We start from the raw sequence: 16,992 nt of genomic DNA on the forward strand, positions 1-16,992 counted from the left end.
AAGTAGATGGTATCACAGAGTTTCACCAGCTTTGGGGTTGAGAAGCAGCAACACTGAATCTTACCCTCTGACCTCCCATCTTCGCTCTGGGTCCTGCCACTTCCCTTTAGGTGTAAACTGGGGAGGGGAGGCTTTTGGCTGAGAGAGAGAAGTTGAGTTGTATGTAGTAAGAAGGAAAATACTAGAGGCCACAAAGGAGGGGAATTCATTTGCTCATCATGCCACTCAGCTATAAGAACTAGTACCTAGAAAGGGCTAATGCTAGGTTTGTACTCAGAAGAACTGATTTGAATTGCATTTCTGCCACTGTCTGGACTTACCCAAGTCACTTATGCTTCTGGGCTTCCCTTTTCTCATCTGTAAAATGAGGGCGTCAAACGAGATAACCTCTGAGGTCACTAAGTAAACCAAACATCTATAAATCTAATCTAGCTGAGGTAAATCTTTATCTGAAGTGGGCCCATTCAAATGCCATCTCCTTTATGAAGCCTTCCTTGTCTGTAACAATTCTTGCCCTAGACATCACAAGACACTTATTATTTTCATTATAGTCTATTGTGAGTCTGTTTTACTCATAAAATAAAGAACAAGAGTACTTCATTTTTTCTCTAAGACCCAATTAGCACCTGTTTACAGCTTCCCCAAGGGAATCTTCAAGAGAAAAATAAAGGGTTGCATTTGCATAAAGTGAAAGGGTTTGGACTAGATGATCTCAGAAATTCTGTGATTCCTACTGCAAAACTAAACTAGGAAACATTCCTTTAAAACTTCTGATTCATGGACTCTGGAGCTAAAAGAAACCAAAGCTCCCAGTTCAAAAAGGAGGAAACTGAGGTTAGGGGGATACAAAATGACTTGTACCAGGTCACCTAGGTAGTGAGTAAACAGAATGACTTGGGAATAGTCAATGTTGGAGGGACTGAGGGAAGATAGGCACACTGGTACCTTATAGTTATTTGTGTCTGAGTGGTGCCCCTCACTGTAGACTATAAGCTCCCTGAGGGCAGGGACTCTATTTTTTTTTGAAAGGGGGAAGGCAGAGCAATTGGGGTTAAGTGACTTGCCCAAGGTCACACAGCTAGTAAGTGTGTTAAGTGTCTGAGGCCAAATTTGAACTCAGGTCCTCCCGACTCCAGGGCTGGTGCTCTACTTACTGCACCACCTAGTTGCCCCAGAGTCTCTGTTTAATCTTTCACCTCTCCTCTAGTGCTTGGCATCGTGCTATGCACTTAAATGCTTAATAATTCTAAGCCTACATAAATTCGAGACTGCTTTGTCAGATGGCTGCCTATGTGATCATAGCAATTCACTTCACCTCCTAAACCACATTTTCCTAATCTCTAAGAGGGGATAATGCCACTGTATAATGCCTGATAGAAAGAAAGTGCTTATTAAGTTCTAGTTGATTGATCAATACCTACCTTATTGAACTATAGTAGAGAAAATAAAATTTTAAAGCCTTTAGAGATGCAAAATACTATTGCTATTATTATATTAAACTTTTCATAATAAATGTTTATTGAGTGACTATAAAACTTGTCTTTCCCAACTAGACTCACTTTAGGACAGAAAAATCTGATTATGCCTCTTAATATCCATCCCACTGCAGGGGCAATGCACAATCAGGTGCTCAGTATTATATTTGTTGATTGAAAGTTAGAGAGCGAGTAGCAGGCAGAGGAGATGGCCAGGGTAAAGGAAAGTGCCCCAGGATTAAAGATGGGTTACTAGCTACAAGGCCTATTTACCTACAGAGTGGAATATAGAGAATGGGCCAGAAGATCTTTCCACTCAGCTGTCTTGGTCCAGCTAGCCTAGCTCTAGACTACAACTCTTTTTGACACAGTGCAGGTGGAGAGTAAGGACTGAGCAGCTTTTTTTTTTTTTAACCTCAGCCAGACCTAGGTAGGTGGTGACAGGGGTTCCCAGACTCTTGGGTCTCCAAGTTTTCCCCAAAGACTGGGACACACTGGTTTATCTCTGAAGGAGGAAGCCAACCACATGTGTATGCACCCCTCATCCTAATGCATGAGTCCCTACTGAAGCTGAACCCATTTACCACCTCCACAAAGTCCTGAGGAACTATTTCCTCACTTTCAGTCAATAAACATTTATTACACTTACTAGGTGGCACCGTGGATAGAGCACTAGGTTTGGAATCAGGAAGAAACACCGTCCTGAGTTCAAATCCGGCCTCATACACTAACTGGTTGTATGACCTTGGTTAAGTCACTTAACCCAGTTGACCTCAGTTTCCTTATCTGCAAAATAAGCTGAAGAAGGAAATGGCAAACCACTCCAACATCTTTGCCAAGAAAACCCCAGGTGGAGTCACTTGAAGTCATATTCGATTGAAAAGACTCCAATAGCAATGTGCCAGGTATGATCAGGTACCGTGCTAAGCGTTGGGGACACAAAGGAAGACTAAAGACAGTTCCTACTCTCAAGTGACTCACAATCTAATAAGAGAGACAATACGAATACAACTAGGTACAAACATTGGATGATCCGGACCAATTTAACGGAGGAAAGAGATTGGCATTAAGAGAGATCAGGAAAGGCTTCCCGTAGAAGGTGGGATTTTAGCTTGGACTTGAAGAAGTCAGAAAAGCCAGGAGGTAGAGGAAGTCAAGTAGAAGAAATGTCAGGAATCAGGATGCCAACGGGGGTGGGGGGGTCTCCTTGTGTGCTTCCTATCTCTGTGAGTGCTCCCACCTGAAGGGGGAAAGCGGAGGGTGATGGAGAGTATCAGTGGATTCTGAACTACCTGCCCTTCTGCGGAGAGGAAGAACATTTGGAAGGTTGTTTGCCACCAAGACCAAGAAGGTGGTGTGTGGGCGGGGGGGGGGGAGGTAAGGAGGGAGGAACAAAGCAAACTGAACACAGCCTTTCCCGCCCCCCGCCCCCCAGCCCCCTACCCTTCCCGCGCTGCAATACAGCGTATCAGCAAGCCCGCTTCTCTCAGCGGGATCCCCACGTGTTCTCCAGCAGAGCCTGCTCCCGGGGCCCCTTTAACTGGGCAGCGGAAGTAGCCGCTCCAGCGTCTCCCGCCAGCGCCCAATGGGCTGGTGCAAAGCGTCCTAAAGCCCCGTCACTTCCCGGCTAGGAAGCCGGCAAGGCTTGAAGACTAACGCCCGGGGGAGGGGGCGGGCGCCGAACCCACGCATCCCCAGCCCGGCTGTGGTCCCCCGAAGTCTCGGGGCCGTCCCCCCTCCCAGGGGCCGGCACCAACATGCCCTTTGACTTCAGGAGGTGAGTGATGCACAGACCTCCCTCTCCTCTCTCCCCCTTTCTTCCCTTCTGAGGCAGGGCCACTGAAAGTGCCCCTGCCTCCCACGACCACGAGCATCTCCCTGTGCATGTGCATACAAAGGTCAAAGTCCCTGGGCCTCCAAATCGCATCCTTCCTCTTTTCATTGCAGGGAGAGCAGGATCCTCTGGTCCTCTCCCCATCCTCCTCCCCCACTTCCCCATCCCTCTTCAGGTAGGACGACCCAGGGAGGCAGTGAATACACAAGGCGCCTCCTCGCTTGCCTTTGGGCGGGGGCAACTCTGATCCCCAGGGCTTTATGGAGATAAACCGGTCCAGAGCATCTTTGAACTGGGCTTTTGGGGTGGGGAGGAGGGCTAAACTCCGATCGCAGCCTTCAAGAACAAGGGGACCGGGCTCTCCATCCAAAACCAGGCAGGCCCCTTCTCTTTGTTACTTCGGCCTCTTAAGCCCGAGCCTAAGGCTGAAGGAAAGTTATCTCTGCTCCACTGGAGGAGAAAACAACCCGGGATATTTTATCTACATTTTCCTTAGCTTGGGGCTAATATTGAACCTAAGTAAGGTAAACTGGCGGGAATGAAGGAGCGAATGGACTCCATAAGAATAAAGATGTGTGGGATTTTTAATGGCTATTTTTTGTTTTTTTAAAAAGCTAAACTTATGTTAACCCTATAATGTAAATATTCCAAGATCCGAGGAGGGCTTGGTGGGGGGGCGGGGGGGGGGGGGCGGGAGGTTAAGAGAATTAAGTGGAAGGAAGGCTTTGTTTTTATTGATGGTAATCTTTTCTGTGCCTATCAAAGGGCTGGGGGTTTGCTATCTGCTTTCTACTTCTGCTACAATGACTCCTTTGTGGTCGTCAAATTGTTTGAACCCGACTAGTTTACTTAACCTATGGCTGCGTCGGAATCTTTTAGAAGGGAATATCCAGGGCCTTCCCTAGAGCAGTGCCAGCCTGGAACCAGCCAAATATGTGTTCTGAGCCATCCATTTAGTATCCTTGTAACATCCTGTGAAGTGAATACCAAGAGCAACCTTGAAGGGGCAAAGAAATGGCAAAAAAAAAGTAGTACTTGGGAAAAGAAGAGAACCTTTGCTCCCCAGTACTATGCTCTGCATCAAGGAGAGGATCCGGATGCCATTTTAGTCCACTCATGGGTCTCTGTCCTATGCAGGGTCTCTGTCTCAGTGTTATGCTGCCGGTTTTTGGAGGGAATTGAAGGCCTGCATAGGAAAGATGTGTTGGTCGTAGTTTAGCACACATTTGTACAGAACTTGAAAGTTTCCCAAGCACCTGACACATGTTCTTTGTTCCTCACAACCCCATGACATAAGGTGCAGGTAGTATAGGCCCCATATTACACATGGGGAAACTGAAACTCAGAGAGGTTAAGTGAGGAACCGGGAGGTCGAAGCCCCAAAGCTGGAAGGCCTTAGTCTAATTCAGTTCCCCTCTTTTTGTTTTTTGGAGGGGGTAGGGCAGGGCAGTTGGGGCTAAGTGACTTGCCCAAGGTCACACAGCCAGTAAGTAGATCAAGTCTGAGGCTGGATTTGAATTCAAGTCCTCCTGACCCCATGGTGGGTGCTCCACTCACTGTGCCACCTAGCTGCCCCCAGTTCCTCTTTTTTACAGAAAAGGAGACTGAGGCCCGGGGAGGTCAAATGACTTTCCTGAGGTCACTCAGGTAGTAATTATCAGAGGTGGGCTTTGAAGCCAGGCCCTCTGGCCCCTGAACCAATATTCTTCCCACTGTGCAGTGCCACCTCCCACAGGTCACACAGCTGGTGAGTGTCAAGCAGCAGTGTTACAAACCCAGATCTTGAAGACTCTGAGGCCTTGCGCCTTCCATTATACTGTACTGGTTCTGCCGTCATGGGCATTAGCCCTGGACGTGACTTCGATTTCATCTAGGTTAACTTACTGTCTTAAGGAAGAGAAAACTGAGGCACAGAGAAGAAAATTGTCTGAGGTTACGTGAATGGGAGAGTGGGATTGGAGCCCAGCCCTTTGACTCCAGATTCAGGGCTTTCAGCTTTTCTTCTATACCATGGCTGCATCTCATTAAGCTATTATAGAGGAAACCTAGGTAACCAGGGAGGCAGTGCTGGGCTTGGATCCTTTTGTGATAAGACTATTGCTAACACCATACATCCGCTTAATCCTCTTTTAGGAAGCTGTTGTTTTAAGGCAATTTACCTTTGGGCTGTGTGTGCCAGGTGGTGTAGAAGTCACTTCCAAGTAGGCTTCAGTGTAGGTACTTTTCAAGACTGTAGTCGTGGAGGGGTAGTGCAGTGATGATAATAACAAGTAGCATTTATGTAAGCACTTGAAAGTAGGCAAAGTTCTTTACAAATATTTTATTTTCAACAGTTCTGGGAGGTAGAGGCTTTTATTCCCATTTTTCAGATGAGGAAACTGAGGTTAAGTGACTTTTCCCAGGGTTACACAGCTACCAGTCTGAAACCAGGTTTGAGCTTGAGTCTGCCTGACTCCAGGCCCAGTGCTTTATCCACTAGGCCACCAAGAAGAGTCAGGAGACTTGCCTCTGACAGTAGTTAGCTGTGACTTTGGCAAATTATTTCATTACGCAGGGTCTAAATTCCACATCTGTAAAATGGGGGCGGTAGTATTTTTCCTGCCCATTTCATTGGTTATCAGTCAAAAGAGAGCCTATGAGAAAGCTCAAGCATTATGCCAGTATAAGGTAGAATTAGGTGTCAGCCAGAGAACCTTAGCAATCAGAGGCAGCATGATGCAGTAGAACTCTTTCTACTATGACCTCTATTATAGGATTTGACATCCTGTGATTCCAAAATTGTTTCTAAGAGAATTCGCAAAAATAATTTTGCATAAGCGTGCCATATTATGTAGCTGGATACAAACTGTCCATAAATATAATGTAATTGTATACTATTAAGCAATATCGCATCATAGCATTGCTCTACTGTGGGGAGAAGGAGGGCAGGTGTCATGGAATTTCAGAGCTAAAGAGAGACCTTAGAGATTCTATTTAACAAACTTTTATCTCTTCTCCAATTCATCTTTCCCACAAATACCAAAATGATATTTCTAAAGCATATGCCTATTTCATCCCTTGGTCAATAAGCTCCTTGTGTTTCCTTATTACCTCTAGGATCAAATACAAACTAAAATGGCATTTAAAGCCCTTCACACCTTGGCTCCAGCCTAACTCTTCTGGCCTTATTATACATTATTTTTCTTCATGCGCTCTAAGATTTAGTTATACTATTTATTTAATTATTTTGTGGTTCCTCACGTGTTATTACTCCATCTCCCAACTCCGTCCTTTGTAGAGTCTGTCACCTGTACCTTCCATGCAATCCTTTTTGACTTTCACCTCTTAGAATCCCAAGTGACTCCTAAAGCTCAGCTCCAAGGCTACCATAAGGTAGACTTTTTTTAAGCCCGCTCCAGCTGCTAGTGCCTCTACTGTAAAACTAACATTTATTTTGTGTATGTGTATATGCTTCTCAATAGAATGCAAGGTCCTTCTAAATTTCATTTTTCAGTTAACAACCATGTATTTCCTTGCTCTTACCCCTACCCTTAGGGGGAAAAAAGACAAAATCTTTGTAACAAATATGCTAGTCAAGCAAAACAGATTTTCACATGTCTGTGTCCAAAAACGTTCCTTCTGCATCTTGAATCCATCATCTCGCTGTCAGGAAGTGAGTAGTGAGGTGTTATCATCAGTCCTCTAGAATCGTGGTTGAAGAACATAAGCTTCTTGAGGGAAAAATTGTTTCATTTTCCTTTGTATCCTAAGTGCCCACTGCATAGTAAGTACTTTCCCGACCCCTTATAATTCTAGTGCCTTCCCTCTCTTATTTCCTCTTTACCCTGTACATAACTTGTTTGTACATAGTTGTTTTCTTATTGTAATACAATCCCATTAGATTGTAAATTTTTTGAAGGCAGGGACTGGCTTTTGCCTCTTTTTCTGTCCCTAGCCTGGCACATAGTAGGCACTTAATAAATCCTTATTGGCTGACCAATTGCTTAATAAATAATTATCAATTGTAAGTATTTAATGTGCAAAGCACTAGAGGGGAGTATCTGTTGTTAAGAAGCTTGTGGTTCAGAAATGTGTACACAAATAGCTGTAGTACAACTTACGTGATGACTAAGTCCATAAGAGAGATCAAACAGATCTAGGCCAACTCCCTTATTTTACAAATGAAGAAACTGAGGCCCAGACAAATTAAGTAATTCCCTGTAAAGAATTGTACTGTCTTAATTCAAAACACCAATTCTCATGATTCCCCATCCATTCTAATTTCCCCTTCATTGATCAAGATTCATTCTTGGGCCCATGCTCAGCAATTTATTTTAATTTGACAAACTCATGTTAACCAACAATTATGAGTCAGTGCTAGGTGATGGGGATGCAAAACCAAAAATGAAAACTCTGTGTCTTCTAGTTTACATTCATCCTCTGGGTTGGGGAACAGCAGCAGCAGCAGCAACAACAAACAGATGCGAAGTATACAAAATCACCTTTTTTTTTGGTTGGAGGGGAAAGGAGCACTAACACCCAAGAAGGATCATTTGGCTCAGGGACATGTTCTTCATTTTTGTGAATTCAACTAGTTTTTATAGTTTGATGCATTTGCTCTAATCCTGTGTGCTCATAACTGAATTTTGCTTCCTGTGTAGCACACTATGTGTAAATATTTCCCAACTCAGACCCCACAGACATTTCAGGCAAGGATAGAAGCATCAGTTGGATGGTACTACACAAGTCAAGTTGAGGTGAAGGCCAGTGGTGTGTGAAGTGACAGTGCCTTACAATGAAGTCTTTGGTCCTTCAGTGATTAAATCCCCTTGGATTGGGTCCAAATCGCATTGTACAGTGAAGTGTTGAGTGGGACTTGTGAGTGGTCATATTTGGCAGCTGTTATGAGGCCAAGTCCCAGAAAGCCTGCTGCCGAAGGCAAGGTTCTGTTCTACATTGATAGATTTTGTTAGAAGCTCCAGGAGCAGGGACCCTGTCCTAGCTAAAAGTGTGTATCCCTTAGGAGCTCAGCATGGTGCTTTGTACACTGTAGGGGCTTAAAAATATTTGTTGAATTGCACAGATAATGTCATAGCAGAATGAAATGGTCCAACATTAGCTGACAGATGAAGTATATACAGACATGATTGTCAGCTGTTAGTATCATTATGAATTAGCACAATTGACCTCTCTTTCCCCATCCCCTCTTGCTTCTCTGTAAAATAAGGGATTCAGATGAGAAGGTCTTCAAAGTCCCTTCCAATTCTTACATTCTGATTCTACAAACAAGCTTTAGAGTATATTTCCAGCATCAGTGAGACCTTTTCTCTAAAGTAGTGGTCTTGAGGTCAAATAAATGGATCTTTGCTGGTCACATACTGATTTAGGAAACTACAAATTAATATTATCTATGTTTTTATTTATTTTGTTAAACATTTCCTAATCACGTTTTAATCTAGTTAGGGTAGGGTAGCTGGTTGAAAGTTTGGTGTATCTGCTGTAGAGCCCCTGTATTATAGAAACCTCAAGTATCAGCAGTGGTTACTATATGTAACTGGGACTGAAAGAAGTTTGGAGAGGGAGGGGGCAGTGAAGGGCTTAGGACTTTATTCCCTGCTCATAATATGGAAGCTATAGTCCAAGCCAGAAATGGCCCAGAGAATCACAGACCATCACATCTAGGAGAGACCTTAGAGACCATATAGTCCAACATCTTCATTTTGCAGAAGAGGATGAAGTGATCTTCCTCACTCCCTCCCATACCCATCTACTTAGATTTTATATAAGTACTTAATAATTGAACATACTTGGGTATTGTATGTACAAAAGGGCATTTTGTATTTTACCCAACACTTCATAAGCATTTGTTCATTGGATGAATAAAGGAGATCCAGTGTCCATTCTTGTAGCTTTTCAAGAAGTCCCATTTTGTCTGTCGTGCCTTAATATATTTTCTCTAGTCTCAGACTTAGAAGAACTCTGAAGCCTAATTTTTATATCTTGAGGCCAGATTTTTTTCCCCCGGGATGTATTTCTTATTAGGTATTACCTATTAGGTATGATTCAGCATACTGAATTGTACTTTATGGGTGCCTTTTTTTTTTTAAACTATTTGTGGTGAGTCATTAAAAATACTTGGTTTCTTTTTCCATTTTACATTTTCTGTTAACGGCACCCTGGACCAACAGCTCTTTGGATCTTGAACATGTGGCCAGTAGAGAATTGGGGCAGGGGAGGAAGGTGTCTCATTCAATAAAAGATAGGACTTTGCTCAAGAGAAAGGAATATGGACTCTAATAGACATTTCTAGCTCAATGCAGATATGTATACTAGCATACCAAATTATGAATATGAATTGAATATAATTTTCATCTGACACATTATTTTGCAAAGAAGAACAGAATTCGATTATAAATCAGTATGGCCCAGTTTTACAGGTTATAAGTTTCAAACCCCAACACAGAATGAAAAGAAGGGAATGGAAGGAAAAGGGAAGAAATGGATTGATGACCTGGCAGAAGACTGAATCATGCCCTGCCCTGGCAAAAAATCCAGGAAGAAAGTTTTCCAACCTTGTACACATTTAGAGGCTGATCTGGATGTACTTGAAAGAACAATGGATTTGGAATCCAGGTAGAAACCCTTGCTTTGCCACTTATTGTGGTATTCTGCTAAAATCTACCTCTCTGAACCTGTTTTCCTCATCTGTAAAATTATACTTGCAGTACAATCTCAGAATGATGGAAAAAAATGATTTGTATATCATAAAGTGCTATAAAAATATGCTATTATTATTCCCTAGATCCCTCCCACTGCTTCCAGTTTAGTCAGTTCATGTCTAATTAATTACCTTTCCCCTCATTAGCATCTCTCTAAAGCCTGCTCTTTACCTCTGATGAGGGTTGGGTGCAAAAATAACATCTTCTGCATTCACAGAATCATGGATTTTTAGAGTTGGAAGAGCAGCCATCCAGTCCAATATATTCTGAAAAAGAATTGCTGTTATAACCTAGCTGATTAGAAGTCATCCATCCTTTGCTCAAATCTCCCCATCAAGGGGGAAACCTACCACTCCCTGAGGCAGGCTATTCCACTTTTAGAGAACTCACATATTTAGGAAGTTTCCCCCCTGATATTAGACTTTAATTTGCCTCTCTGCAACTTTCATTTTCATCTTATTAAATTCAGCCAAATCTATTCTTTTTGGATCTTAGATCTGTCATCCAGTCCTGGCTTTGTCACCCGCAAATCTGATGAGCATGGTATCTCTATATTCTGAGCAAAATGCTAGATATCATGGTCACTTGGGGAGCATGACCTCTTTTTAAAAAAGAAACCAGTTTAGGATCCAAACAGTTTTGCTCTTTTCAATCTAGTCATGTGGCCTCTATGTTGTCCCCCTTTCTAAAATTTTCCCTACAGTTCTGCTTGGAGCTAAAGGCCAAACAGCTTTTCCAAAGAGCTAGAAAATAATTAGTTGTCAGTCAATAATTACAACATTTGAATCTTTGTAATATTACTGTCTATTGTTATTTCTGGTGGATGGGTTGAAGTCACTGTAGATTTGGAATCCCACATCTTCAGGGCTTACAATGAACTAAGAAGTTGTCACTGTTTGGTTTTCTCTTGATGAGTTACTGGGGTGACTGTGCCTTTATTTGCCCTATGGCAAATCGACTGTCAAACTAGTATTGTGACCTAGTTTCACAGCTATTGGCATACATTCCATATGGTTTCAGGCAGCATGTTGCAGTGGAGGAAAAACATTAAACTGGGTATCTCCAAGACTTAGAGTGATCCCCCCTGGCTCAACCACTTACTAGCCTAGCTGTAAGGTAATTCACTTCAACCTCTCTGAATCTCTATTCCCATCAGTAAAATGGGAATCATCTTACCTGACTTATTTGTCTTTAGTCACTCTGTTGTTGTTAAGACAAAATACAAACTCTTGAGCCTAGTGTTTTTTAAAAGTTTTTGTTTTCCTAATTAAATGTTTATCTTTTTAATAAACAAAAATTGATTTTTTATACCTCCTATACACCCTAACCTCCACCACTAGAAAAAAGAAAGATAGAACCTTTGTAAGAAATATGCATAGTTAAGCAAAAGAAATTCCCTCATTGGCTTTGTCCAAAAAATGACTCATTCTACACCCTTTCTGTCAGGATGTAACATGCTTCATCATTAATCCTCTGGAAATATGTCTGACCATTGTGTCAATTAGCTCTTAAATCTTTCCAAGTTGTTTGTATTTACAGCATTCTTGTTACTGTGTAAAGTGGTTTTCTTATACTGCCCACTTAACTTTGTATTAGATCATACAAATCTTAGGTTTCACTTTTTTCCCCTAGTTTTCCCTTTATTTTTTTTTATTTTTTTGAGGGTGGAAGGCAGGGCAATTTGGGGTTAAGTGACTTGCCCAAGGTCACACAGCTAGTAAGTGTGTCAAGTGTCTGAGGTCAGATTTGAACTCAGGTCTTCCTGACTGCAGGGGTGGTGTTCTACTCACCGTGCCACCTAGCTGCCCCAGTTTTCCCTTTTTAAAAAATGTTTTATGTCACAGTAGTATTCCTTTACATTAATATACCACAATTTGTTTAGTCATTCCCTTATTGTTGTGTACCCCTTAGTTTGTAGTTTTTCTTCAAAAAAACCTCCTGTAAATATTTCTATACATATAGGTTCCTTTTTTTTCTTTGATCTCTTTGGGACATAGGCCAAGTAGAGATATAACTAGGTCAAAGCAGATTGGCATTTAAATCCTCCTGCCACCCCCCTCCACCAAAAAAAAAATTAGCTCCAATTTACCTTTCCAGCCATTTCATATTACTACCTTATTTGCAATTCACAGTTTAGCCAAACTGATCTAGCTGCCCTCCATCTTGACCTTCCATTTCTGATGTCTGTGCCTTTCTATAGGTGTTTTGCCTCAGGACTGGATCACACTCAATCTTAGAATTACAAATTGCCTTTAAAACTGGGAGGGTATGTGTACCACTCATGTGAAGCCTGTCCATTCTCCCCTCTCAAGTTATCGTGTACTCATTTACGTATGTACATGTCTATGTTGCTTATTGCTAGTAGAATGTAAACTTCCAGAAGGCAGACGCTGTTCATTTTTCTTTGAATTTCCAAGCTTCTGCCTACCTGGGCTTTAATAAATCTTTGGTGAATTCAATTATCTCATTGATTTGTGGTGAAGAATAAAGCATATCATTTCATAGGATGACAGAATTTGAACTGGAAGGACCCTCTGAGGCATCTAGTCTAAGCCCCTCATGTATCAATGAGGAAACCAAGGCCCTTGGAACTTAACTGACTTGCCCAAGGTCTCAGACGTAGGATTTTAACCAGGTCCTTTGACTCCAGAGGCAACATTTTTTTTCCATCTGCTCAAAAGTATTTTGTGAACCCCAAAGAGTTATACAAATATAAACTCTTACCACCTCAATAATACTTCTTGCTTTCATATTTCCAGATGCTGAGGGAGAACTATCCCTGGGTTATACATCTGCAATTGCCAGGAGGTGAGGTGGAGCCTCAGAGAACTGTAGGAGACAAATGACAAGTTTTCATAAGCGGTGGTAGTCTGTAGCTGATTTCACAGGCCTGAAGCTTTTGGGCGTGTTAGAGGTGGTATCAGGGGATCTCCATTGTATTATTGATTATGCAGGTCTTAAAGGCTCCAACAGACTTTCCTTTTATGGTATCTCCAACAGAAGAAATCCCCAGGGCTCTCAGAATTGATCATATCCAAGATTCTTGTGGATATACACAGTTTTGCTGCAGTGTATAGGTAGTACAAGTTCGAAGGATTGTGAATATCACCATTTTACCAAATTGTTGCAAAGCTTCTCTCATGCCTGGCTGAGGTCTAGTATATCTGTCCCGACACAGTGCTAAGAGCTGATCTCCATCACTAGAGTACAGCCTGTTATCAAAATGGGGCTAGTCTAGAAGTATGGGGCCCTTCATCCTAGTCCAGGAGTTACCACTCACTTGCTATTATAATCTTAGGCAAGGCTCTTTACATTTACAAACCTCAGTTTCCACATGTGAATTGGAGGTCTGGCCTACCTCATGGGCTGGTTATGGTGAAATGAAGATTGAAATGAAATAGCGAAATTGAAAGAAGTTCCGGGAAGACAGGTACACTAATGAATTGCCAGTAGAGCTGTGAATTGGTCCAGCAATTCTGGAATACAGTATGAAATTAAACAAATGAATTAGCCAAAACAGCCATATCCTCTGATCCAGAGACTCCACTGCTTGGCCTATATGCCAACAAGATCATTGATAAAAAGAAAGGCTCAACATACACCAAACTATAGCAGTACTTCTTGTGGTAGCAAAGAACTGGAAACAAAGTAGATGCCCATCAGTCAGGGAAAAGCCAAACAAATTGTGGTATGGGAATGCAATGAAATCTTACTAGGCTATAAGAAATGAATGTGATGAATGCAGAGAAGCATGGAAAAACCTAACATGAATTGATGTGAAGTGAAGGAAGCACAAGAAAGAAAATAATAATATATACAATTACTATAACTATGTAAGCGCAAAGAACAACCACCAGAAAACAAATGAAAAGGAATGTTTTTTGCAAGGTCACAGAAACACAAGCTTGGCCCCAAAGAAGAAATATGAGAAGATATCTCCTTCCCACTCTTTTGCAGAGGTGCAGGGATCCATGGGTTGGAACATTAAATATAGTCGCACACAGTTAGATAGATAGATATTTACTCCTTTCTCTTTTTCTTTTTTTAAAAAGTTCTTTGTACAGGACAGCTAGGTGGTGCAGTGAGTAGAGCACCGGCCCTGGAGTCAGGAGGACCTGAGTTCAAACCCCGACCTCAGACACTTGACACACTTACTAGCTGTGTGACCTTGGGCAAGTCACTTAACCCCAATTGCTCTGCCAAAAAAAAAAGGAAAAAAATTTTTAAAAAGTTCTTTGTAACAAGGAATGGCCAGCCTTCTGGAAGGGGAAAGGGAGCAAAATATAGGGAGAATTTAGGTGATAGGAAAACAAAATATATTAATAAATTTTTTTTAAAAAGAAGTGGTGAATTTGAAAGGATTTTTAATGGTATGCTAAAATACTTATACTAACACGAAGTTTCATGATTACTACTAATAATAATGGTATGGTATGTAGAAGGTGTCATTGTGGAAGAAAAGTATAGCCAAGGGAGTCCTGTATGAAGTAAGCCAAGTCTAGGACTATGAATTCTAATTCAGGATCAAACAGTAAACTAATAGCATGTAAATTAGTAAAATACATTTTTATTGATATCTTTTGCTTCTTATATCCTTTGTGTTTCCCACTGTATTTCTTGTCATCCCTTCTAACAAAGAATAAAAAAGAGGGGAAAAAATAGTTCAGCAAAACCAACCATCACATCAGAAGTCTGACTACTATCTATAGTCCTCCATCTCAGCAGAGAAAGGGGAAGGTGCCTTCTCCTACCTCTTCTTTGCTGCCAAGTATGATTGTTAAAATCTCTTGGCATTCAGCTTCAATTGCTTTGTTATTCTTTTTCTTTACATTGTTGTATTGTGTATCTAGTTTTCTGGTTCTGCTTATTTTGCTTGGCTTCATCTCATTTAAGTTAACAGCAAGCTTTTAAAAATTAAGTCATAAAAGGAATATAAAGAAATTTTAGAAGTTGGATCATAAAAGGAAAACAGTTGGCCCCTTTACTGAATAAGAATCCTTCCTTCCATTCCACCTTCTAAATCCCTCATCCTTAAAGGCCCAGACCAAGTCCTCTCTGCAGCATCCCATGAAGAATCCAGCCTGTATTTTTCTTTATCTTCTCTGAAAGTCATCAAAACACAGGCTCTCAGAATCTCAGTGTTGGAAGGGCCCTAAAAGGTCATCTAGTCCAACTGAACTTGAGCAGGAATCCCCATCAACAGTGTTCCACTAAAATGGTCAACCAGCCTCCCCTTGAAGGCCACCAGTGATGGAGAAGTCCTTATGTTCATTACCCCGACTTCTGGTTTGTTCTCTAGTTTTCCTGTGTTATTTCCTGTACTGTTTTCTAGTTTTCCTATCTCTCAACTAGGTGATAGTCTCCTTGAGGACCCAGACTTCTATACTTCTGTTTCTCTTCTCACTCTTATAGTACAACATACACAATAAATGTTCAGTCAGTATGTGTTGATAGATTGCTAGAATTTCTTGTTAGTAAGTACCATTAACATAAAAAATTTATAATTTACTAGAGTATAAAATGTTCTGTCTTGGTATAATAGAACAAGCACTGGATTTGGACTGGGTTTGAATGTAATCTTAGTCATTTGTTACCTGTATGACTCTGAATAAGTCACTTTTCCTATCTAGGCTTCCTCTGTAAAAGAAAGAATTGACCTAAGTGACCCCTAAGTTCCTTCCAAGCTGGACCAATGCTGTAGAAATCATTCTTTCTTCTGCTGTTCTGATCATTGTTAGTACTTAATATGATCAAATTAAGCCATGGCGTCTGTCTCAGAAGTGGTGTGATTCATCCCTTTCGGGAAGCCACACTGATGTTCCCTCCATGCTTTAAAACACCCCTTTCATCCAGCAGCACCTCCAAGTTTTCTCAGTCACTTTAGCCATGCCTGCCAGGGCTTACAGCATTTGTTTACCTGCTGAGCTGTAAGGCAAAAAATGGAAAATAGCTTCGTCTAAGTTGGTCTGGATGCTGGATGAGCACAGGGAGGCTTCGTCAGGATGCCAGGTTGCTGTAGTGCTGTGAATTTCCTATTGCCTCACTTTTGCTTTCATGGAAGCAAAGGTTTAAGTCTGACATGACCCTACAGACTGAGCCCAGTGCTTCCATCTTATAGAGAAGGATGTAAAGCCCATAGAAAAGAAGTGACTTGAGCACATGAGTGGTAAGACACAAAGCTCTCATTCAAACCCAAGTCCTTGAACTTCAGATCCAGTGGGTTTTTTCCCACAGTACCAATAGATTTTGTTAAGAGCAGGAGTCAACTTGAGATGGGGAGAACAGGTGGTCTCTATTTATCATTGGAAAGTCTTTTGATGTAACCAGATTGACTTTTTTTTTTAATAAGATGGAACAAGGAAATATGCAAATAGCCTTTGAGAATGTGAAATAGTACTGGGGAAGCCTTAGCTAAGATATTCCCAGAACACACTGAGGCAGTACGTTTGAGAAGGAAAATGACAGTAGAATGTAAATACCTCCAATAGAATGTCAGTTCCTTTGGGGCAAGGACTATTTCTGTCTTTCCAACCTTATTATCTACTCTTCCCCAATATTAACTATTGGTTCTGTCACTCCTCGCTGTTCCCCAAATCCACTTTGCTTATTTCATTCTCTTTTTGCTTATGTTGTAGTTACCCACCTAGATTAGTCTTCTCTTCTCTGGACTTATCCAGATCTTGCCCATCCCTTAAAATCTGTTTGTCTCTCCTTTTCCACCAAGACTTTTGTGAGTATGGTCTAGAGCTCTTAGCTTCTTGACGACTGTCCCTTCATCTCCATGGTCACCACTGCTCTTAGCACACAGTTGGATATATACGTAATGAGTGTTAATTAATGTCTCTTGGAATTAATGAATTAATGTATCTTTGTGATAGCAGCCACAGTAGGTAGCATATTTGTCCCCTGTTCCCAGGCTGTACCCCCAACCACTATCCCACTTATAGATACACATGAGGAATATGCTTTCCTTCTTTGCATCTAT

The 16,992-nt window shown here is 41.5% G+C and overlaps 1 protein-coding gene across 1 annotated transcript in view; it reads left to right on the forward strand.

The window, feature by feature from the left end:
- Positions 1-3,070: 3,070 nt before the first annotated feature.
- Positions 3,071-16,992, forward strand: part of ERGIC1 (endoplasmic reticulum-golgi intermediate compartment 1) — a 158,434-nt gene continuing 144,512 nt past the window's right edge. Inside the window, exon 1 of the mRNA XM_036751763.1 lies at positions 3,071-3,252. Coding sequence (XP_036607658.1) covers positions 3,233-3,252 — 20 coding nt within the window. The 5' untranslated portion in view covers positions 3,071-3,232. The remainder of the gene's footprint in view (positions 3,253-16,992) is intronic.

This window comes from Trichosurus vulpecula, chromosome 3, assembly GCF_011100635.1.
Source record: "Trichosurus vulpecula isolate mTriVul1 chromosome 3, mTriVul1.pri, whole genome shotgun sequence".
Classification (NCBI taxonomy): domain Eukaryota; kingdom Metazoa; phylum Chordata; class Mammalia; order Diprotodontia; family Phalangeridae; genus Trichosurus; species Trichosurus vulpecula.